At 51.5% G+C, this 23,586-nt stretch overlaps 1 protein-coding gene across 8 annotated transcripts in view; it reads left to right on the forward strand.

The window, feature by feature from the left end:
• Positions 1–14,406, forward strand: part of FUBP3 (far upstream element binding protein 3) — a 39,182-nt gene extending 24,776 nt beyond the window's left edge. For 4 of the 8 annotated variants that reach the window (XM_071453880.1, XM_071453881.1, XM_071453882.1 and 1 more), the window contains 8 exons: positions 7–107; positions 1,325–1,466; positions 5,975–6,135; positions 6,815–6,888; positions 7,393–7,469; positions 11,114–11,185; positions 11,881–12,008; positions 13,040–14,406. In XM_071453880.1, coding sequence (XP_071309981.1) covers positions 7–107; positions 1,325–1,466; positions 5,975–6,135; positions 6,815–6,888; positions 7,393–7,469; positions 11,114–11,185; positions 11,881–12,008; positions 13,040–13,048 — 764 coding nt within the window. In that variant the 3' untranslated portion in view covers positions 13,049–14,406. Of the gene's footprint in view, positions 1–6; positions 108–1,324; positions 1,467–5,974; positions 6,136–6,814; positions 6,889–7,392; positions 7,470–7,762; positions 11,186–11,880; positions 12,009–13,039 lie in introns of those variants that run through there. The other 4 variants (XR_011683628.1, XM_071453885.1, XM_071453886.1 and 1 more) reach the window with 4 other exon arrangements.
• The last annotated feature ends 9,180 nt before the right edge of the window (positions 14,407–23,586 follow it).

The following is a 23,586-nucleotide window of genomic DNA, read 5'->3' on the forward strand; positions in this document are numbered from 1 at the left end:
CCACAGATGATGGGATTAGCGCTGAAAGAGTCGCGCAGGTCATGGGGCTCCCCGATCGGTGTCAGCACGCAGCACACATCATCAGTGAGCTCATCCTCACGGCACAGGTGGGTTCTGGAAGTGCTCTCTGGGAATGTGGGCTGCATGGAGGGATGGAGGCCAGCTTCTGAAAAGCAGCACTGTTCAGTTTTCCCCAGCAGGCACACATGCTGCTGCCCAGAGCTGCTGGGTTTGAGGTTTGTTTCTTTACGATGGAAGTTCTTTTAATGTCATACAATGTGTATGTCCTAACTGAGCTGTGGGAAGGTCTTTTATTCCCAGGCCTATGAGGCATCATTATAGCTCCACATCTATCTCCTGTTTAGTTGCTGTTAAGTTTGGAAACAGTGAGCTGATGGAATGGAGTCCATCAGCATCAGACAGTGGTTGGGGGCTCTGTTTAGACAGCAGAGCACTGCCAGTGCTCAGTGGTGCCTCATCTTCAGCCTCCAGCCCTTTGGTCTGGTGAGGCACAGGAAGGTGCTGAGTGCCCAGGTATGGTGTCACTGTGCTCTAAGACACACCAGCATTGCATTGCATTGCACAAGAGCAAGAAAGGTGAAGTACTAGGGCAGACTCTTGAAGAAGGTTGTATATTCCCATTGCATTATGAGGAATTAAAACTTTAGGCCATTTCAGAAACCTGAGCATAATTTGTCCAAAAAGGTCCGTAATTTATCCATCTTAATATCTCTTCTAGCCCCAATACCTGGTTTGAATACTTGATTTCATAACTTGCTGTAATGACTCACTTAAATATTGTGGTCTGTCATGATAACCTCTGACTGCCCATGGCATTTCCTTTTGGAAAAATCACTTACCCAAAATGGGTATGTCCTTTAAGTGCCTTTGAACTTAAAAGCTTCCTTTGGAAGTTTTGGAAAATGTACATTTCTGCTGAGTAATTCCAGCAGGGTGACACTTGAAAGGGTTGGAAAGCAGCTTTTGTGTGTGTCAGTGCCAAGATCCATTGTTTGCTCTAAAGAGACCCCCCCATCACAAACTGAAAGTCCTTTAGTAGTTGATGCTTATTTATAGGTTTATTTCAGCAGATGTAAAGGCATGCATTTAAAAATAAAAATATCTTCCTGAATCAGGAAGGCAACCTACATTACTTGGCATCTTTCTAGAGTGCTTCAAACCTTGACTGTGAAACTGAGGTCCAGGAATATCTCAATTCAATGCCATTGATTATGAGGCAGTTTAACTGACCTGGCTTTATTTTGTTTTTAATGTGCATTGGTGCCAACATAAAAGCACTGATGCACATGTTTTGCCTTGTCAGGAACGAGATGGCTTTGGAAGCTTGGCTGTTGCCCGAGGAAGAGGTCGTGGCCGTGGGGACTGGAGTGTTGGAGCACCTGGGGGCGTGCAGGAAATCACCTACACTGTTCCAGCTGACAAGTGTGGCCTTGTTATAGGCAAAGGTGGGTTTGGTGACTCCAAATACCACAGCTTGCAATCCTTCTCTCTCAGGATGATCATGTTCTTGCTGCCTGACAGCGAAGCTTTCTGTGATTGTAGTGTTTGGTGCCCGGTGAATGCAGCGTAGGAATAAGCTGTAAGTGCTTGTGGTTGTTGTCTTTGTGGTGTTCTCACTCATAATTGTGTTCTCCAGGCCCTTGTTCACAAGCTGTAAGAGAGGCTCTTAATGCAGAGCTGTCAAATAAGCTTGTTTTATAACAAGCAGCTGGCTGAGAAAAGGCAGGTTCATTTGTAGAGTCTTTTTACAGAGTATTTGTTTGAAGGACAGTTTATCAGGGACAAGCAGAGCAGTCATTTCATGGTGCTCTGTGAGGAAATGGAAGGTCTCTGGGTGTGCTAATAACAGGAACTACTTCCAGCCCCTGAAGTGTGTGATGAATGAAGTGAAGTAGGAGGATTTCTCTGCCTCTGCTGGCACCTGACCTGGCACTGAAGCCTGGTGCACCTTGTGCTACTTGGCTGAGCGTGTTCACTGCCATGGAGGCCCCTTGGCTGCTTGGCCAGTGGATCTCTGCATGCTCAGGAGATGGATGAGGAGTCATCCTCTCAATCAGGACAGCCCTGTGATGGTTATGAAACTGAGCATCAGCAGCAGACTCAGGTTGTCACAGAGCAGGAGCTGCATGTGGGGCAGTGGCAGGACTCAGGGTAGAGCCAGGAGCAGACAAGCTCTGTAGCTCTGAACTGCTGGGATGTGTCTGAGCTAATGCACTGACCTATCTAAGGCAGTGTTTCGTTTTTCTATCTGCTTATTTCAGAAAGAATGACATATGCCTGAACTAGTATTTAAGTAATCACAGCTGGCTTTCAGCCTCAGCAGAGAATAGAATAGGAATAGATAAGCTGCAGCAGAAAAGGAGGCAGAGACTTGAGGGCATTGGGCCAAGTTTCAGTGGCTTTGAGTGTTCCTGGCAGGAGGGAGCTTGTGGTGAGACTTGTTGTGGCTTCTTTCCCTCCTGCACGTCCCTGCTGTTCCCTGCCATGGGCCTGTCCCCACAGCACCCTGAGCTCCTGCCCTGTTGGATGACCAGGGACATGGGCAGGTCAGCCCTGTAGCTGCAGTTGTTTCAGATGTTGTTTTTTTGCCACAAGCCTGTTCACAAAGCTGAAAACTTTTTTTCAGTATGAAAAACCACCTGCTTTCCCCATTATGCAGAAATTGCAGTGATTATGCTTGTCCTCACTGAACAGTCCAGTTGGCCAAAAGATCAAGCAAAGTAAATTTTAAGCCCACGAGTGAGACTTAAATGTACAGAAAAATCAAATTATAATGAAACTTTATTGCTGTATCCATTAGTCATCTTTAATAAAGGATCAGAAAAGGTCACTTGTTGTTCAGCAGTGCACTGAAGTGGAGCATTTGTGACTACAGAGAGCACTGTGTGCTGAAAAGATAAATGCAGGTAGTGGAGTGAATGTCCCAGCATTCAAGTGCAAGGCCTGGCACAGCCTCACTGGGGGGTGAAGGGTGGCTTTTTACCTTTGTTTCCACAACAGCAAAATAGGGATTCTTACTTGGCCAGATCAGAAGCTTTCTGGAGTGACTAATTACTAGTTGTATGGTGATTTGAGTGCTGGTAGCATTGTAATACCACCTTGTAATCGGTGTTCTCACAGTGCCTGTGCTCTTAGGCTGCTGCAGCCTTCACTTTTGTCAAGTGAGTGATGGCTGTAGCGTTGCCTTTTGGGGTCTGGACCAGCGTGGATGTGCTGCACTCTCCACACATTGATGCAAGACAGGCAATTCTTGTTATTTCCACCCCTGCTGCCTATGGGGCAGTGCAGGGCAGAGGGGGATCTTAGTGGGGCTTTCTTAACAGTGACCAATTACAAAACCTTTGCACTCCCTGACAGTTTCTGAGCAGTTTCCAGCTGTTGGGTGTGAATGCAGAATGGGGCTGTTGGCCTCCTCTGTGAAATCTGGCTGAGGACTCTGGGCCCTCAGCTTGGTCTCGAGATCAGCAACCAAGCAAAGAGTGCTGAGCCAAGTGCCCTGGGCACCCAGGTGTGGTGTGTGTGATGTGACCTGGGAACTGCTCCTGTGCTCCCAGCTCCTTGAGAAGCAGGGAAAAGAGGGAGGCTGGGAAGTTTATCAGCTCAATTTCTGCAGCATTCATGACTGAAGACCTGGTGCCTTTTTCTTGTGGGCATCTCAGCTTGGGAGCGTGAGCTTTTAGGAGTTGGCCTGCAGATCCTGCGCATGGCTTTTTTCCCTGCAGGGTGGGAAGGTGCAGCTTTTCTTTCCCAAAGGCCCTGAGGAAGGGTGGAGGCAAGCACCATACACATGTCAAAGTCTGTCTGTGTTTGGTGGCGCTTGGAAACAGCTTCTGACTCCCTGGGCCCCCCTGGATTTCCATGATAAATACAGCAATCCTGACAGATACCGCGCCCGGCCTGGCTCTTGTCAGCCCGGCCTTTGAGCAGGTTTGATTAATTGCTTTAGGATTTCACATCCAGCCGGGAGGGAGGCCGCTCCTGGCTCGCTCCTGCCCCCCATCAGGTGGAAGAATGGAGGGGATGAATGCTCTATAGACAGCCACCATGTGCCCAGCAGTCACCTCGCCGTGGGGAGGAGATTCCTTCCGGCACCGCGGCTGCGTCACGGCCTCTGCATCCTCTGGAGGGTGGCTTGGCTGGGAGGGAGCACTTCCACCTGTACCAGGCTGCAGGGGGAAGAGGACAAGGGCACTGAGTCCTTCTGGAGGGAGTGGGGGTAAAGCTTGAAGTCTCCCACCAAACCTGGAGAGGCAGCTGACTTGATTCTGCTGTGTGGTGTAGGAGGGAGCTGCTGTAGAAACAGACCCAACAGCCACAGGCTTGGTGCTGAATGCTAAATGGGGCAATGATTTGAAATCTGTATTCTCCTTGCTTCCAGTTTGAGAATGCTTCGATTTTTAATCCCCTTTTGGAAGGAGAAACTAGTCTGCAGTGCAAGTAGCAACCTCTGGTTGTGCCTCTGTCACCCAGTAAAGAAGTTGTGCCACTCCTTCAAATTGTGTTGCCTGAAAGGGTCCTCTGTTTTCACTGAGCAGATGAAATGGCTGTTGATTCAGATCTCACCTCGATATGTAAAAAACAGAGCTTCAAACAAATCTGCATCAGACAAAAGCATGACACAAAAAAAAAACCCTTCTTGGTTTTGAAACTTCATCTTACTCCTTTCCCATGCTTGACTGAAAGTAAGTGGGTTGGCTTTTGGCTGCACAGTACAATCCCTGTTGTCTGCCCAGGGATGTGACATGATTATCTTTTGTTAAATGCATCTTCAAAAATTCATTTAGAAAGAGTTAATTGCCCTTTGGCAACTTTTCCTCCTCCCTTCCCCAAGAAGGCTTTAAAATGTTAAAAAGGTCACGAGTCCATTACAATGAAATGAACAAGTGTCTGCAACATCCACAGTTTGTTTTGAAATTGTGCTGGATGTATAGAGATGGAAATGTGAGCAAAATTGAGGCGTTTATTTTTGGAGGTTCTTTTTAATGAAAACCAAACAAAAATCTCTGGTTAGTTTCCTTTGCTCTCTGTGCTGCTTGCTGTCTACCCTTTGAGCTGGTGATATTTTGGTTTGTGGTTTTAAAAGCTGTAAAACCCCTTCCTTCCCCACACCCTTTAATTTCTCCAGTTGAGTGGAGCTGGTCTGTAAGTTGTGTGAGCTTCCAAAAGAAGAATTGAACCATTGTAACATTGGCTGAGGCTTTTGTTAAGCAAATTTCATGAAGAGACCAGGACCTAGCAGGTCTTGAGGAAATCAGATCCACTTTGACTGGCCCTGCTGCATCCTGCTGGAAGCACTCCTGTGCTCTTGTGCATCCAGATGGCAAACGAGCCAGACATGTTCACTGCATGCACAGCTAACTCTGAAATAGCAGGAGACAGCCTGGAATCGAGTGCTGCCATGGCTGTGGAGGGATGTGTGGCTGCAGGGTGAACAGCAAACCTTGTAAGCAGGGGCTGCTCTAAGGCAATAACCTGTCAAACAGCTCATGTTTGGGAGAAGGCTTAAGCTTTGTTATGTGGCTGGTGGCTTTTTGCCTTAGTGATGGAAAAAAGAAGAAAAACCAGCATGTTTAGATTGCAGGTGACCTTCATTTCCTAGAGGATTTGAACAGCTGTGCAAAAGCAATGGAATTCAGTCAGTGCAGGTTTTGCATCTGTTTTGTCAAAGGGCACTTAGTGGGGCTTGTGTGTTCTTTAAGCAGCATCATCCATGACCCCAAAAACTGTTACAGTAGCTCAAGGTTTCAGGTTATGCTTGTGAAGTAGATTAAAGGAGCAGCATGAGCTCAGGTGCTGCAGTTTCTCTTGCTGTTGCCATCCTCAGCCTCACTCTCCTGAGGCACACAGAAGGTGCCTGAAACTGTAATCCATTCCCAGGACCTGACTTTGATATTATTTTATGGAAAACGATGCTGAACATCCCTCCTAATGCCTTGGCTTTTTTTCTCCTCAGGTGGTGAGAACATCAAGAGCATAAATCAGCAGTCAGGAGCACACGTGGAGCTGCAGAGAAACCCACCCCCAAACACAGACCCTGGTGTAAGAATATTCACAATCAGAGGGGTCCCCCAGCAAATCGAGCTCGCTAGACATCTCATAGATGAGAAAGTTGGTGTAAGTTCCATCCCTGCTCTCTTGCTCTGTCCCTTTCAGACTTGCTGTTGTCACTCTTGGGTACATGTAGGCCTGGACTCACAGGATGGCACAGAATGCACGTGCTTGCATTGTTCAGCTTCAAAACCATTTGCCTCTTAGCAGCTGGCTTGAATTTGATGGCCCTCCAGCATCCATTTGGTTAATTTTTGCTGTGGTCCCAGAAGGATTTGACTGTTGACATAATCCTGGGTAGTGTATACAGCTATATGAGAGGGAAGAACAGCAGTAATAAGGTATGAAAAGGCTGTCAGAGGAGATTTTTGAAAGGGAGACAATAGTGTCACTGTGTGAGAATGACACAGTCCTGGCAGCATCATCCTGAAAGTAAAACACTGAACTTTCTCAGTAGGTTCAGGATGACTTATCTTACACTTAATGCAGTGCTGTGGTGTTGAAGTTTGATAAAGCTGCAGTACTACTGAATGAGGAGACTTTGGTAAAAAAGTATGGAAAACACTGAACTGGGGCGTGGCAAAGCTGAAAAGCTGCCTTCATGCTGAATGGAGAGGAGAAGGCTTGACACCAACCTCAGGATCCACGTGTCCCAGGCTGTCTTCTCTCCTTTCTTACTACTCATAGTAGCTGCCTCCACTCTGTACTTGGAGCTGGCATTAAATATCTGTGGATTCTGTGACAGGGTACCAGCATGGGTGGACCTGGAGGATTTGGTCAAAGTCCCTTCAGCCAAGCACCTGCTACACCTCATCAAAAGTAAGCTGCTGCATCTCCTCACCATGGGCTGGGGGAATGGCTGGGAGCTAGAAAGTGCTGGGAGAAGGGTGGAGGGCCCTGAAGGGGTGGGGTATGAGTGGAGCCTTCTAAAGATTGAGCATTCAGAAGCAAAAGCAAGTGAGCTCAATGCTTTAAGCTTGGCTACAGGAAAGATTTCATCTATTAAATGATGCACAGGTAGGTATTGGCATCTCCAAAATTCCTATCTCTAGTGCAGTGAGAGCATGGAAAGAAGCCTGAACTGCACAGAGCACAAGGAGTGCTGTTCAGTGTGATATCTTCACCTTGGCTTCATGAGCAGACTGATACCAAGGCAGGACATTGCAGTTCACACCTGCACTGCTTTCCTCTTGCTCCCATGTTGCCTGTTTGATCAGCAGCTGCTGACTATAAGTGACAAGTTCTCTTCTCTGGGCAGCTTCATGTCTGTGGCTTGGTAAGTATTTTATTGTCTACTTGAGCATGGCTTTTTGTCCTCTGCAGTGGTCCTCAGGCGTTCATGACACAGGGCTGGGGCAGTACCTACCAGACGTGGCAGCAGCCTGGACAGCAAGTCCCAAGTAAGTACCAGGACCTGGAGAAGGGTTGTGTTCCCTCTGCAGTCTCTGCTTTGTTCACCCATGAGACCACGTGTGGGAAAACAGCAGAACAATTTCCTGAGCAGAGCAGAAGAGGTGTGTGGAGGCACGTGGTGGTGGTTGAGCTCAGAACGAGCTGAAGGACCTGGAAAATTTTTGCTTTTTGTGTGCTTAAGTGCTTATTGCCTCTTTCTGCTCCTTTGGTAGAAACTTGGTCTTTGCTGTCTGTTCCTCTCTTTACAAAAACATTCTTGCCTGTGGCTCTCTTCCCCCAGGATTCTCCAGGGAAGGACTTGCTAACCACACTTCTCCCTAACAGGTGCTGAGCCCTCCCATCTCTTTGTTCTTGACCTTATAATTTCTTGTTTATTTTCTTGTTTAATTATTCCTTACAGGCTATTCCTTACAGACTGTTCAAATTCCAGACTGATGGAGCAACAGGGGAGAGGGATGCAGGAAATGGAAGGAAGGTTAGGGAGGGCTCCTGTACTGGTCATTTCTTCCTGAAGGCCTGTGGAGTGAAAATTGAGCAGTTTGGAATGGAGAGTTGCCTTTTCAGAATAATTCTAGTAGTAAATGCTGGGGGTGATGCTGTAGCTGCATCATCCTGTATCTCCAACAGCTGAGGAATGGTTTGCCCTGAACAGAGCAGATTCATGTCTGCTTGGTAATCTCAAAGCTCAGGTAGTGGTGGTAATGTCCAAAGGACCTTTGCAGTCACAATATTTTAAGAAATACATTTTTTTTTAATTGTCTGGTCTCATTAAACTAAACCTAAGCACCAAAAGGCGTGTGGAGGGTTAATTTTAAGGGGGTTTAATGGCAGATGCTTTTCACTGCTAAGGCTGATTTAGCAATGAAGCAGATTTTGAATTTTGGTATAAATTCCTGCCCTTTGCCGTGCCTGAGGTAGAGGAATCACTGCAGGGACAATGCCTGCAATTGCACTTGTGATTCCCTGTAACCCTGATCACCTTGGAGTGTTTATGACATTGTGAATATGTGAAATCTGGAAATCTCAGTGCTGCTTTGTTAACTTGCTGCACTTCTGAAACGTGTGCTGTGGTGGCACATGGGAACCCTGCATGGGAAGACTCTGGATGAGTCCTCTCTCTTAGCAGTTACAGCCTGAAATGATGACTTTCCCTTTGAGCTCTAGGGTCTTGGAGAAGGTCAGCAGTTGTTCTGGTTTCAGCACATTAAAATGCAGTGGTGGGCTTCAGTGGACTTTTCTTCTGTGCAGGAGTGGAATAGTATGGTACTGAAGAAGAGTATTTTCTCACTACCTTGTTTTACAGGAAAAATTGTTACTCTGCTCTTTTGCTTTGCATCCCCAAGGGCTCTGAACCTCCCTGAGCTTTGGGAAGCAGAGCAGTCAGTGCAGCAGGGGAAAGGGAAAGCTCCACAAAAATATTTAACTTTTATCTTCCATAGAGCCTTGGGTGAAATGCTTACAAAGTTGCATTGCTCTTTGCCTTGCAAGATGCCTTTAGAAACTCACCTTGGTAACTTAATTTCTTCCTCACCTTCCTGAACCATCCCTTCATGCTGCCCACCAGTCTCTGGGGAGAGAAGAATCTCCCTTCCTGCAGCAGATAATCATGTCTCAGGCTCACCCCTCCTGGCTTAGGAGCCTGCTGTAGGAACCACAGCCCCCTTGAGCCCCCTGATGACCAATAATGCAGCTCATCCTCCAGGGCAGATTTGCACTGTCAGGTTCAGGTGGCTCCCAAAGCCCTGGAGCTTCCTGCCTTGCCATTGTCCTTCCCCACGTGGGTTTAGTCCCACACTGCTGCCTTTTGGAGGCAGGTGTTCTATTTCTGCAGTTGAACCTGATGGAAGATGTTGGCTCTCTAGTTCCATGGATGCTTAGGATGCTCCCTGTTCCTGTTTGTAGCCAGGCACACGGAAGGCAGGCTGGGTGAGGAGGGAGGACACACACAATGCTTTAAGAACCCTCACCACTCTTCTCTGCTGCAGTGGTGCCCAGGTGGAGCTCACCAAGGCGTAGGAGGATTGTTGTAAAAATAGGTAAATACCTGCTTTTGCACTTTTTAATGTGAAAACAGCCTTGTGCAGGGTCCACAGCCCGAGTGCAGCCTGTGTGTCACAGCTCTGTCAGCCCTGTCACAGCGCCGGCGTCCTGGGGACAGCCTCCTGTGCCCTCCTTGTGGGAGGAGGGGCAGACCCCCACCCCCTACACATGTATTTAGATTTTAATTACTTCCCCCATCTTAAATAAATTAACTGGCTGGGGAAACATTTTGCTGTGAAATGCATTTAGCTGCGTGTCCTTTCAGCCTGCTGTGGACTGTAATTCTCCGAGAAGAAAAGGCATTGAAGGAGGTCCTTTGTTGGCATTAGCAGGTGGACAGTTGAGGCAGCCTTGACCTCTGCCAGAAAAGGTCCTGACTTGTAGCGTTGGTCAAGTCTTTTAACCCGCTTTTATGCCCCTGGACAGGACACTGCTGCCCTGTTCCCTCCACCCACTTCACACTGCAGTGTTTTATTTTCCCCTTCCCCCCACTTCAAAGCCCCCCTCGGGCCGGCGTCAGGGCTGGGCTGGGATGGGCAGAGCTCTGCTCCACCCGTGTCCTCTGTCCCTGCCTCTGCTTGTCCCCAGTGCTCCCCACTCCTGCCGTGCCTCTCTGCAGCTCCCAGCTGCTGTGTTTGCTGCTGTGTGTCCCGTGTCTCACTGAGGGCTCTGTGCTCCCGCTGGGATCCAGGGAATCCTTCCTCTCTCCCAGCTGGCCGGGCTCTCCCTGCTGTGGCACTTGGATGTGCTGGGTTGGAGGTGTCTTAGTGCTTCAAAGATGGGGAGTCTGTGCTGGGTGGAGCCCAAGGTTTGGGATCTGTGAGGAGACACTGGCACTGCTTCCCTTGGAGCAGTGGAGGAGCCTGGAGCTGACACCATGAGCCAGCTGTGGCTGTTTGGGATGTTGTGGCTGCCTCTTCAGTGATGCCTGGCCTGTGCCCCTGTGGCCAGTGGAGCTGGCTGTGTCCCCTGTGCACCCCTGGGCAGTGGAGCTGGCTGTGTCCTGTGCAGGGCTCATGGCACCTTGAGGAGTTGGGAGCTGAGTGCCTGCCCCAAAGTTGTGCAGGTCGTGCTGTGGAGGCTTGTGTGTGTGCAGGGTGCATGGAGGGGCATTGCTCACAGGGGTCCCTCAGCTCTGCTGAGAAGAGCAGGGGTGAAGGATGCAGCACCTGAGAAACAAGTGAGGTGACTCAAAACATGGCAGTTCCCTTGGCAGCTCTGTGGAGGTGACAAGTCTCAGCTTGTCAGGTGTCTCAGCTCTCCTGCACTGAGTGCAAGCAGACTGGGAGCCCAGGGTGGCTCATTGCAGACTGGGCAGCTCCCAGCCACGTGCTCTGGCTTGAGCAGGCCCCAGCAGGGTGACATTTGGCTTCATGCCCTTCAGCAGATGAGCTGAGGTCAGGAACTTGAGCTTTTCCTCAGCTTCCCCTGAACTGAAGATGCCCAACACTGTAGAAAAGTGAAAGCTGAAGCGTCGAGTCTGGGCAGCTGGGGTAGACCCAGGGCCTGTCTAGTGGAGAGGTAGATGTCACTGGCTGGAAACTGTCACCTGTTCCATACTGACATGCCCCTTGTTGTCATCTTTGCACAGGCCAACAGAGCCAGCAGCAGAACAGCCATCCAGATTACAGCAAAGCATGGGAGGAGTATTTCAAAAAACAGAGTGAGTGAAACAGGCTTCCTGGAGATGAATCAGCTCTTGTCACGAGGAGTTAGCTCTAATCCAATGACTTGCATCTCCATCCCTGCCTTTTTTAGCTTCCAGTCCTTTGCAGATGCCCCCTGGCCCTGGCCTGTTGGTGATGGTGCATGTAGTGCTCCCAGGGAAAGCTCTCGGTTGTGCTGTTGTGTCTCGGGAGCGCAGCTCCCACTGAGCTCCTCATGCCCCTGCTTGCAGCCAGCCTGCCTGGGGAAACACAGAACACGCAGGAACTGCTGCTGGCAAAACCCAGGGAGCTGGAGCTGGGTTGTGAGAGGGTAGGAGAGCTCATGGAAGGTCCCAGGCCTGGCTCTCTGCGCCGTGTTACAGAGTGCATGATCCCGACCTTTGGAGTTGCTTTGACATGGAGCTGCTGGAGGCTTTGCACCTTTGAGGATGAGGGGTGTGCAGGCTGTCAGGCTGCCCCTGCAGCTGCAGGGATGCTCTGGGTGCTTTCTGCCTGCTCTTGGCTTGTCCCTCACAGTCAGCTTGGAGCCCATCCTGCCATCCCACGCAGCGGAGCCGGTGTCGCTCTGTCAGGTGTCTGCAGCAGCTGGAAGGGGGCTGGCTCTTCATTAAGCTTGGCAAAAGGAGATCCTAAGCCTGTGCTTGGACTTCTGGAATTGCTGATCTCTTCCTTTTTTCTTCTTTCTCTCCAGGTCATGCTGCCAGTGCTGCTTCTCAGGCAAGTTCCCAGCCGGACTACACAATGGCTTGGGCAGAGTATTACCGACAGCAGGCTGCCTACTATGGGCAGACACTAGGGCAGGCTCAGGCCCACAGCCAGGTCTGTATTCACCTTCCCCAAACCCCTCTGCTCCTTCTCTTGGGCAGTCTGGTATATTGGCTTTGCCTTGGTGTAGGGACTCTCCTTCAGGCTCACACGGTGAAGCAGAGATGTTTTGTGGCTGAGGAAGTGATCACAGAAGCGTTGCCTCAACATCAAAGTCTTATTTTCCTGTACAGGGTGGGTGAGGGTTTTTTTGGGAGGAGACTGGGAGATTATTTGTTTCTCCTGGGAGCCTTTCCTTATAGTCCCAGGCAGTTGTTTGACTTTGGGGAATTAAAGTAAAAGGAATGATGAAGCCAGGCTGGTGAGGCAGCACAGCACTGAACTGGGAGTGCAGGCACTGCCTTTTCTCGTGCTAGGACAGGAGCTGTGTGCTCACCATCTCCCTGTCCCAAAAGAAACCAAAACTTGAAAAATTATTTACCTGCTTTGAGTAAAATCACCCCTCAACTGTCACTCAGTGCACTGAGAGCATTGGGTGAGATTTACCCTGATCACACTTGCTGCTTCATGGAGCAAACAAAGCGGCAAAAAGTCTGTGCAAAGCACAGGGGCACCTTGCTGTGGTCTGACACTCGTCCCCACGGCTCCACATTCAGCTGTGGCTCCGGGAGCAGAGGCTGCTGTGGATGGCAGCCCCCAGCAGCTGCTCTCCCCAGCTCTCCCCAGCTCTCCCCAGCTCTCCCCTGCTCTCCCCTGCTCTCCCCGCTCTCCCCAGCGAGGTGGAGCCGGCACTTGCCGCGGGCGCTGGCCAAGGCTGACCTGGACGTGGTGATGATGAAAGGGCTTCTCTTCATTCCTCCCCGAGCCTGCCCTGCTGGAGAGAGGGATCTTGTTTGGTGAGGGCAGCAGAGCTCTGGGACAGCGTTAGGGCAGAGGGCTCTGGTGGCAGCTCAGAGCATCCTTTGAGCTCTGTTTCCCGCTCAGCTGCAGCGGGGACAGACCTGTGCTGGGGGAGGAGGGCTCAGCAGCTTGGATAATTTCCTGCTGCTCAGTAACTTTTCCTTTTCTCTCCTCTCTCTTTCTAGGAGCAGTAGAACAAGGTCCTCGTGGCAATTTTTTTTTCTTGGAATCGTTGTGGAAGAAAACCTTTTTGTAACAGAGGTTTCTAGATTTGCAACATTTTGATGAAGACTTTTCTGTTTGTGAAACACTAGCTGTAGGATAATCTATACTGAACTTTTCTAAGAATCAGGAACAATTAGTAATGTACTAAACGTATGGACATGCTGGTAATTTTGTTTCCAAATTTATATTAAAAAAAACAACCTCCGGGATTCTTTTTGGAGAGAAGCCAGAGAATTTGCAGGCACCAAAACGCACCCCAGAGCTGTGACATTTCAACATGTGGGTTTTTTGTGTGGTTTTTTTTTTTCCTTTTAATTTTCGATCTTTTCTGTTGGAACAGAAAGAGTGGCTTGGAAGTCTTAGGTGGTATGTAACAAATCTTAAAAAGAAAAAAAAAATTAAACAGTATTTAAATATTCTTAAATATGTAAATTCATTAAATGTTTTACTTCTAATTTCTTGTATCTTGGCTGTCTTTGATTTTATTGCATTTTTAAAAAACTGAACTATGATATGTATTGTAATTAATGATATGATTTCTGTATTTGAAACAGTTACTGTTTGCAAGTTGGGGGGGCATTTTGTAGGGTTTGTATAATTTCTAGAGTCTAAAGGGGTAATATAAAAACGTGTTAATTTTTTTAGCAATACATGTTTTCATGTCTCCATTGCTCGTTGCATTTATGTATCTAAGACCTCCAAGCTTGTTAAAAAAAAGAAAAACAAAAAAAAAGAAAAGAAAAAAAACTTCTTCTATGCTCTCAGAAATATAAATACTGTTATTTTTAATATTAAAATGAATCTGCTATTAGTACCTTTAACAAACACTGTGGAACATAAAACCGTATAAAAGGTAGTAACTATTTTTTAATTCCAAGGTGTTTTCTGCTTTTTCGTTTCTTTTAAATATTTTCTTATCTAATATTTGTCAAATTACCTAGAGAAATAAATGAATCTAGTATTAACCACAGTACGCGATAAATAATTTTGATTTAATAAAAGGGATAATATGATTTCTGATGTTTACTGTAGTGTTTCTTGTACAGATAACAGTGTATTTTTAAAGGAAAAACGGAATTGAAGCTATTTTTTCTTGCATTTTTAATTGCCCTGCGGGACATTCCGTTTTTAAATGTACTGAATTTACTGTTCTTGGGTTCTTTCCTTATTTTTCCTTATGCTTGAAATGTCTAACTATAAAGAACCGCGATTGGATAATGTTGAGCATGGTGTTTAAAAAAAAAAAAGTGTTCTTTTTATTTGACTGACAGTTGCATTTTACACTCTATATAATAAAATTTCCACAAGGTGTCTTGTGGGCCAAGTATTTCCTGTCTCTTGGACTCTGTTGTTCCCGGCCCCTCGCGCCGCGTCCCGGGCAGTTTGGGGCGGTCACTGTGGGCAGCATCAGCTTTAATTCTGGAGAAACTCTCCTTGTCACATCACCCTGGTGCTGTTCTGGAGAAACTCTGTCACTGTCACATCCTCCTGGTGCTCTGACACCGAGGATTCCCATGGAACTTTCTGGTTTTGCTGCCATTTGGGCCAGCAGGGTCTGTGTTAACACCAGCAGGTTTCCTCTGCAGGCCTGTAAGGTTTTACTGCTGAGGTGTTGGCAGCCCCTGGTTTTAGGGCTCTGGACTTTTTGCTCTTCCCCAACTTTGTGGCTGAATCCATCAGGATCCATCCCTGCACGGGGGGGTTGCTGGAGCAGCACTGAGCAGAGGGATGGGAGGGATGTGTCTCCAGCCATTATCAGATGTGTTGAGGGCATCAGTTGTGCCCAGGCCAAGTCTGGCAATAAGTGTAGCTACTTCAGGGATCCCTTTCTTGCAAAATGTGAGTTTTGAGCTCCTCCAGCCTAAGGCAGCTCCCAGGCAGCCGTGGGGGTTTATGACGGGGGAAGGGAGGAAAGAAGATCCCATCTGCAAAGCCGGGAGCGGGAGGCACATTGAGAGCCGGAAGAAAAGGAGATGTAGCATCTCTAAATATACCTCCAGAGAATCAAGAGAGACATTGAAAGATGGGATAGTAAAAGCCACTTGGAAAGAGGGGAGAGGGGGGAAAAAATGGCTAGAGGAGGGCATAAAGGCTGCTGATGGGAATTGGGAGCGGGCATTACCGAGAAGACTTCCTTCTAATTCATCTTCCAAGCTCTGTGCCAAAACAGCATTTGGCATGGTTCACAGGGAGCAATTGTGTGATAATGAACCCTAAGGTGTCCCTTAATTGAAGACTGAGGATTACAGATTGTGCCAATAGTCGTAAATGGCGCAGGATTGTGGGAGGATGCATTTTCTTAAATGTATCTGTAAGTACAGATGAGTGAGTCTCCCCAGTGAAATGCCCCTACTATAAATTATGGAAATATCTCTTTCTGATGCAACCTTTTATTGAGGGGGTGGGGCAGCAGCACAAGAAATAGTTTGCAAGCCTTTGAAATTTGGCCTGTCATTAAGATGGTGCCTGCAAAGCTGGGGTTTCATCAGCAGTCTGGTGTCCTGGAAGGATGAAGTGCTTGAAACGTTCCCAAGTTCACTGATTTGTTTTCCATTATTGCTGCCTGCTCTGGGCAGAGAGGCCACGGATGTTGAACTGTTCTGAGTCCGTGATGGGCTGGAGAGGGGCAGGGTTTAAGGCAGAGATGCCTCAGCTCTTCATGAGGAGCTGGTGGCCTCTGGGTTCCTCCAAGCCCTCCTACAGCCCTGCTGCTTTCCTGCTCTGTGTCCATGCAGGGTGCTCTGGACTGGTCTGATGGTCACTGCCAGCCCAGGCCTGCACAGGCCCCTCACCTTTCACTCTGGGGTCTGCAGGCAGCTCCTCATGTCCTGGCTCAGGTGTGTGGTGCGGCCCAGGAGCTGCTGTGGTGCCTTCAAAGCCAAGTCTTGGTGTCCAGGAGAGGAACCAAAGCTCCTGCTCAGCTCTGGGCAAATTTAACCTCAGGTAATGTGAATTAAGCCCTGGCTGCACTGGGTTTTGGGCAGGGAGGGTTTGTCTGTCCCTTTGGCAGGAACTGGAGCAGGAGCAGTCCCTGAGGGCTGGGCAGGACAAGTGGGACACATTTGGGACTTTGGGGGCCATGAATGGTGATGGGGATGGTGCAGCCTTTTCCTCCTCACAGGGAGCCAGAGCCCAGGACGGGGCCAGGACAGAATCCTGAGGGGCAGGGAGGTGATCCCATGAGAACACCTTCAGTTTGGGGAAGGCTCAGCCTCCAGAGAGAGGCATTTGGGAAGAGCAGGACTGGAGTCAATGGCCCTGGCAGGAGGTGCCCAGCCCCTGTTCTTTGACAAAAATCCTCAATCCCTCTGCAGAGTCCTTGGCTCAGGCACAGGATGGCTCTGCTGCCCCAGAATGAACCCATCTCACTTCTGCTGCCCAGCTTTGCTGGGTGTGTGTGGGTGTCTGCACCGTGTCCCACAGGACCCCCCAAGCTGGCAGCACCCACCCCACTTTGCAGACAGAGCCTGAATCCTGAGCAGACATTAACTGTGATCTTTCTGCAAACCCTTTCTGAGCAGCAGCCCTAAAAACTCTGTCACTAAAGCATCTCACTGAGTCCAGGATGACCCTGATGCTCTCCCGTGCTCTGAATTTGGTGAGCCTGAACAGGAACAGCACTTTTAGGAGTGGGAGACTTTGAGATAGACTAAAATACTTTAATTTTGCATGATTTGAGAACAAACTACATTATGGCCATTGCATGTTAGACTGAAATTACTGTTCAAAGAGACAAGATGTGGGACCTTTTTTTCCCCCCTTCTCCAAGTATTTAATATTTAATTGCATTAAAGGAACGCTGTATTTACAGTAATGGGCAGCATGGTCAGAGTGAGAGTTCCTGGTGTTTAACATGGAGCTTTCCAACAAGATGTGGATGTTCACAAGGTCCCACCTGCACTGCTGCTTCTCCCCTAAACCCACCTGGTTCCTCCCACTCTCAGGGGGATTTTCAAGGTTATTGGTGTTTGCAGGGTGAGGAATTGGAATCTTGCAGTGTCAGTGTATCCTGTCACACAGCACATGGGTGTTTACTCCATGCAGGGCGCTGTTCATCCTTCATTTGGCTGGTTTGGAGGTTTTTATCACTGGATTTGCTGTGGGTAGCAGCAGTGCAGGGTGCCCATGGCAGGCAGCGTTTCTCTGCTCTCATAAGGCTGGAAAAGAGACAAAAGAAACTTCCCAGAATTTTAATGGTGGAAATGAGCAGAAATCGGTGTTGTGTGACCTCAAGATGAGCTGGAAGAGCCACAGCTCTGTTGGCAGGAGGAGAGAGTGGCCCCCGGAGCCAAGGGCAGTGGGAGGGCAGCGAGTGCTGGGGATGGAGGAAGATGGCAGAGGGGAACCAGCCATCCCTGGGGTGAAGGATTTGGGGCAGAGGGTGCCAGATCTGCCCTGCCACTTCCCTCCAGGTCTGAAGCACCACGTACAAGGCAGGTGACCCAAAAGAGCATCTCTGGGGTGATGTGGGGGCAGGTACCAACAGCCCCCCAGATTATCTTCCTACCCTGCCCCTTATCACTTGAGGAAATCCTATTTCAAGGCCGCTCTAATGAAGCCTCTGATCTTTGCAGAGCCCTGCTCGCTCCCCTCTAATCCCGGCCGGGCCGGGGTGCAGGTGCCGCGGTGCCGGGGATTAGACGCTCCCTGCCCTTTGTGGGAGCCGTCACTCAGCGCGGCCTCCTTGTCCGGACCATTCGCCAGGGAATATTAAACTTTGCTGCCGTGCAGTCCTTACACGGGGAGGCCGGAGCTGCTGCTCTGCTCGTTTTGGGGGAAATGGAGCTGGTGAAGGGCAGGAGCTGCCGGAGGGGTCCCGCCTGCCGGGAAGCCCCGTCCCTGTCACCCACTCCGGTCCTCCCGTGCCAGGGCTCGTCCAGCCCGGTGGCCCCGGCCCTGGAGCAGGGAAGCTGTGCCTGGTGCTGAGATCCTGCTCCTGCCAGCCTCAGCTGCCCTCTCCCGCCGCCGGCTCCTGCAATTCCCCGGTGCAGCCGTCCCGTGGGTTTGGCCGCTGCTGGAGAGGCTCGGCCGGCGTGGTCCCGGCTGCGGGCAGCAGCGCAGGGCAGGGGGAGCAGAGGGGCTCACGCACAGCCCCACGCTGTCACACTGTCACACTGTCACACTGTCACACTGTCACACTGTCACACTGTCCCCTCGGGCACCTCTCCCGGCTGATGGCGCAGCGCAGTCCCCAGTCCGGGTCACAGCCCGCAGCTGGATCGGAGCTGATGCTGCAGGAGGGATGGGATGTGGGACAGACGCTGGTGGGATGCGGGAGCGACATCGGTGGGTGTCACTGTCCCGTCCCCAGATCACTGCCAGCAGGGAGAAAAAGGCGCAGAGCTTTTCCTGTCCTTGCAGTCCACACCCCCGCCCTGTCCCTCCGGCCGTCCCGGGCCACCGGCCCCGCTGCCGAGCCGCGGTGCTGGCCGAGGAGTCGCCACCGCGATTCGCCACAGCCGCGCTCCCTTTCGGGGCCGCTTGAGCTCGGACGCAGCTGGGAAGGTGATTTTCTTCCTCTTGCTCTTGCGTGCCGTGACATCCTCGTCGAAACAATCCTGGAAATAACACTTAAAAAAAAGGACGGGGGGAAAGAAAGGCAAGGAAGCGAGCGAGAGCGCAGGGGAGAGCACTCAGCATCTCCGCTCGGCTCCGCGGCCTCCCGCAGAGTGAAATGGAGGCAAATAATGCCTGAAGCTCCTTCCCCGAGCAGCGCAATCACCCGCGGCTCCAGGGGCTGCCGTGCCCTGTGCCGGAGCTTTTTCCCCGCACCAAACGCTCCGTGCCCGGAGCCGCTGGTGCTGCTCAGGAGCACCCGAGCCCTCCCCACTGCCCCAGCCCCTCGGAGGGCAGCAGGGACAGGGTGGCAGTGCGCGGTTTGGAGGGAGACAAGGAGCCATTCAGCTCCATCCATGGATGGGGCACCCTGGGCATGGTCGCTCTCTTTTTGCCCCTGGGGAGGTGGCAGCGCATCCTCCTCACCGGGCACCTGCATGTGCCCTGTGCTGGCACTGGGCTGGGGAACGCCAGGAGCTGCTCCGAAGCAGGATGGGGACTCATGGGGACCCCTCCTCGGTGTCCCCTCGGGCCCGGGGTGAAGCTCCCCAGGTGATGATGCAGGGGTGCTGCGTGCGGCGGGTGAAGAAGGCACAGGTGGGAAGTCGCACCCTATAGAGGGAACATGCCAAGGATCCGCCGGCCCCCTCAGCCCAGGCTCACCCTGGGCATCGCCTTGTCCTCGCCTTGTCCTCCTGCACTCCCTGCTCCGCTGGTGGGAGCGTTCCCGGGCGCAGGTAACATTTGGGCACATTCCCATAACCGAGTGTCACCAACTGCTGCGGCGGCAGGGCCGGAGCCCCTCTCCAGCGCTGCTGTTTGCTTTGCAGCCTCCTTAGCCCCCATTGAGGCTTTTCAGCTTCAGCCCCTTCAGGGGGTTTAAGTAGGTAAAACCTGAGGAAGAGGCTATTTTCCTCCCTCCCTTTTGAGCCCTGCCTTGTGCCCAAAAGGCCCCCTTGTTTCACGCGTGCCAGTCACCTGGCTGGGCCCCCAGCCCCTTTCTCTCCCAGCCTCCCTTTTCTTTCTCCTTTCTCTCTTTTGACTTTTCCAGGAGCCCTCGCTCTCCAAACGAGCTTCAGATTGGATCCAGATTGAGGTCCCTTTGTCTTTCAAGGGTTGTACTAAGCTAATTAAATGTGATCCCAACAAATAAACGCAGATCTCCCCATTACATTCAGGCCTGCCTTTCAGGCAGCACCGGGCGGCCCCTCGCCCCCGCCCGCTCCGCGCAGGGTCCCCCTCATTGAGTCCTGGCCATTGAAAGCACTGCCGGGATTTCTTTTGTGCCGGGGGTCTCCGAGCCCTTTTTCCATCAGAAAAGACCCCCAAACAGCAGCTCGGCCTTTGTGAGTTTGCAAGCAAACGCCAAAGAAAAGCCCCCTGAATGCTTTAATAAATGACACATTTAGCAACTTCGGAGGCGCCTGGCTCCTGCGGCAGCCGCAGGGGTGCGATGATCCCTCCTGCCCCGGCTCCCCCGGCTCCCGCAGGGGTGCGATGATCCCTCCTGCCCCCCTTTCCCTCCGGCTCCCGGGGCATTTGCAGCCCGTGGAGGCGCAGAGGTTGCGGCCGGAGCAGCTGAGCGCCTCGGCTCCCAGCCCGGCTCTCGGCCGTGTCCTTTCCCGGCGCTCGGAGCAGGTGATGGGGTCGGCCGGGCCGCCCTGCGCCGGCCGCGGGCACCAGGGCACGGGCAGCGGGCAGGGCGCGGCGGGGCGGCCGGGGCCAGGGGGCTTTTGAACTCAGACCCCGTGGTCCCTTCGCCTCGTGTTAGTGCTGGCAAATCCAAAATCGTTCTTAATGACACATACCAGCCCCCTCCCCCGGATCGGGGGCTGCGCTGGACTTTTCTCAGCTCAACTAATATCTTTTTAATGACTTTGGGAGGGGGCAGAGCCCGGCTCTGCCCTAGAGCCTGGATTGCTCCAAACAGATGTTGGGGCAGAGGGAGGGGGATGCTCTTCCCTGCCAGGGACTTTCTTCTAAAGTTCAAACGAGAGGGGAGCTTTCAATCACCGCTAAAAATGTATTTCTCCCCATTGAACAATGGGCTCCTTTCTGCGCCCGAGGGGACTCGGCTGCGATCGCGTTTCTGCTGCCGGAGAGGAGAAACCTCCGGTTTTAGGGCACGAAAAACTCAGCTTCGAAAAGGGCTCTTCCCTGCGCCGGTTATTTTCGTAGCTCTGCATCCCTCCTGCTTTCTACCCTCTACGGAAAAAAAAAAATTAATAAAAATAATACAAAATTGTACTAACGAAGCACTAATCGTCCTTCCGCGCTGCAGCCCTTCCCCGCCGCACCGGAGCGGCCGCAGAGCTTTGCGGTGAAGCCGGGCAGCGAATGCGGGGTTTGAGGAAAGAATCGCGGCTGCACCGGCCCGGGGCAGCGGCGGCTCCATCCCCTCATCCCGGCTCCATCGCCGGCGGCCCCACAAGAGTTAAATTTTAAAGCAAATCAAATTCCCATTGGCCACTGTATATTATCTCAGCAGTCTTCATTTGATACCTCTTTAATACAGAAAGGAGCTTTTCAAACCCCTTTTCTCTCTTTTCTCCCCGCCACTCTTTAAGAGCAATAAATGTTCAACTGCAATAACTATAAATCAATCTCCGCTCTGTTCAAATCCTATTCATGCGAAGGGCTGGAAGAGGGGAGAGAGCTCCCCCCTCCCCCCCGCCCCCCAAAAAGCAGCTGCTGGGCTCTAATCTCCTTTCTTGCACTGTCATTCACCCTCATTTTTCCTCCATCACCCCATCCCTGCAATCTTTTCTTGTTTTGCTTTTCTTTTCTCTCTTTGCTGCATTATGATCCCATGTCTCCCCTCATCAGACCCCAACCTTGTCCAGATCCTGACCATCCCCTTGTAGGCTGTGAAAGAAAAGAAGAGTCCATGGATGTCAAATTGGTCTCAAAAAGACCATGAAAGATTGATTTGCTCCACTTTTCTTCTGCCTGACATTATTTCTGAGGGTCCTGAATGGGAAACCAGAAAGTCTGGGACTGGAATAAAGATGTTCTCTCTGTAAGGGGGAGACGGGGGGGAAAAATGCCCATTTACTCCTGGCCCATCAACCCTGCAAAACAGAGCAAAAGAAAAGAGGACTGTGGCTATTCAGAGTCAGACCAATATGTACACCTCCCAACAATATGCCAATATACTGAGGGCTTCTCTATTAACACCCATGAATATTAAAGTGCTCACTAAACGCTCAGAAGGAACTTTGGGAATATACACATGAAAATACAAGCAGCATTGTGCGGGGCTCAGAACAATGGGGCGGCGATAATGGCCCTTCTCTATTAACAGCCATGAATATTAAACTTGTTTCCTCTTAAATGTTAAAAAGGAGGGATAGCTGCGATATTAAAAAAGAGAAATGAGTGGGGGGGGGGGGGGGGGGGGGAACACACAGCAAAGCACCTTCCTAGGACCGGGAAGAAGCTTTGGGAAACAGCTGGGGATATTTAAAACCACGTAGAAAATGGAAGAATTTTTTTTCCCACCTTTTTTTACCACTACCCCCCCGCACGGCCGAGCCCCCGCAGCCGGGAGCGGGGTTCAGCGCAGCCCGCACCGGAGCCGCAGGGGGTTCAAGAGCATCTATTATTTATTTTGTCCCGGGATAACTTGAAGGTTGAAGGGTTTTCCTGGGGAAACGAAGGAAAAAAAAAATAAAAAAAGCAATCCGATGACTGGCTTGCCTCGGCGGCTGGAGGGAGCCGGTGTTGGGAACCTTTCCACCTGATGCGTTATGTTTAGCAAGGCTGAAATATTCTGACGGCTGCTCTAGCCAAAGTCCAGAAAAACAAAATAAACTTATTTTTTACGCTTATTAAACCGATCCCTGGCAGGTTGTTAACATCCCCTTTCCAGGACAGCGCTGCCTCTCGCCGGGCGAAGCCCCGAAAGTAAGCGCAGGTTTGGGTGCGTTCCTGACATCTGCGTTGCTTCTTGATTGGATTGATAGAAGTAATTAATTGCACACGGGTTGTAGCATCATTTCACCCAGGCCAGAATACACTCCACAGCTTTCCCCTAAAAGATCCCCACGCAGGGGAGAGGCTGGGGGCTTGGGCTGGGCTTGGCGGCTGCTCCGGGCACGGTGAGACCCGGCGGGGCTTCCCGGGACTCCGGGCTGCGAGAACCGGCCTTTGAGCGCCTGAGGATCCTGGGGGCCCAGCCTTCTTCCCGCAGCCCTTTACAGCCCCTCGTCCCCATGAAAATCAAAAGAACAAGGCTAAGGAGAGGGCTCTAAGCTCCGACACAGCAGGACTAGGTTTAAATCCGGGAAAGATTAACCCTTTGCTGAGCCGGCGAAGCTCGGGCCCCGAGGGGAGCGCTGGGTTTGGGGGCACCGCTCTGATGTCGCCTTGCTGGGGAGCAGAGGTGGCTGCGGAGCTCCTGGCTCGGCAGGGCGGGGATGGGCGCCGTGGCTGGCCGGGGAACGCCTTCGGGTGCGGGGACGGGGGAGATGCGGCGGCAGAGCCCCGGAGACACCGCAGCCTCCCCGGGTGCGGGTCCGGCACTGGGGGAACACGGCAGGGCATGGTTGCGATTGCAGGGAGACCGGGGATCCACCAGCGGTTCCCAATCCGCACCTGGGCACAATTCCTGCGGGGATGTGAGATCGGGGACCGGCCGGGCTGGTGCCGGCAGCCGGGTGAGCCCTGACTTGGGGTCAAGCGGGGATCAGCCCCGGGAGCGCGTCCCACCCTCCCCGTGCTTGGGGACCCTCTCCCGGCATTCGGGGCAGCAGCGCCGGAGCCTCCCGGTGCTGCCGGTCCCGGCCGGGAAAGCCGGGGATGCGGGGGCCAGCGGGGAGCCGAGCACGATCGGGACCAGCTCCGGGAGCCTCAGCCCGTTCCCCCGGGGCTGCGAGGGCCAAACGCCGCAGAGCACCGGGAGCTGTCGGGCTCGGGGCCGCCGATTTCGTTGTGGTGCTCAATGGCCTCA

Source organism: Agelaius tricolor, unplaced genomic scaffold (genome assembly GCF_023055355.1).
Source record: "Agelaius tricolor isolate 1412-34295 unplaced genomic scaffold, bAgeTri1.0.p SCAF_38, whole genome shotgun sequence".
Taxonomy (NCBI): domain Eukaryota; kingdom Metazoa; phylum Chordata; class Aves; order Passeriformes; family Icteridae; genus Agelaius; species Agelaius tricolor.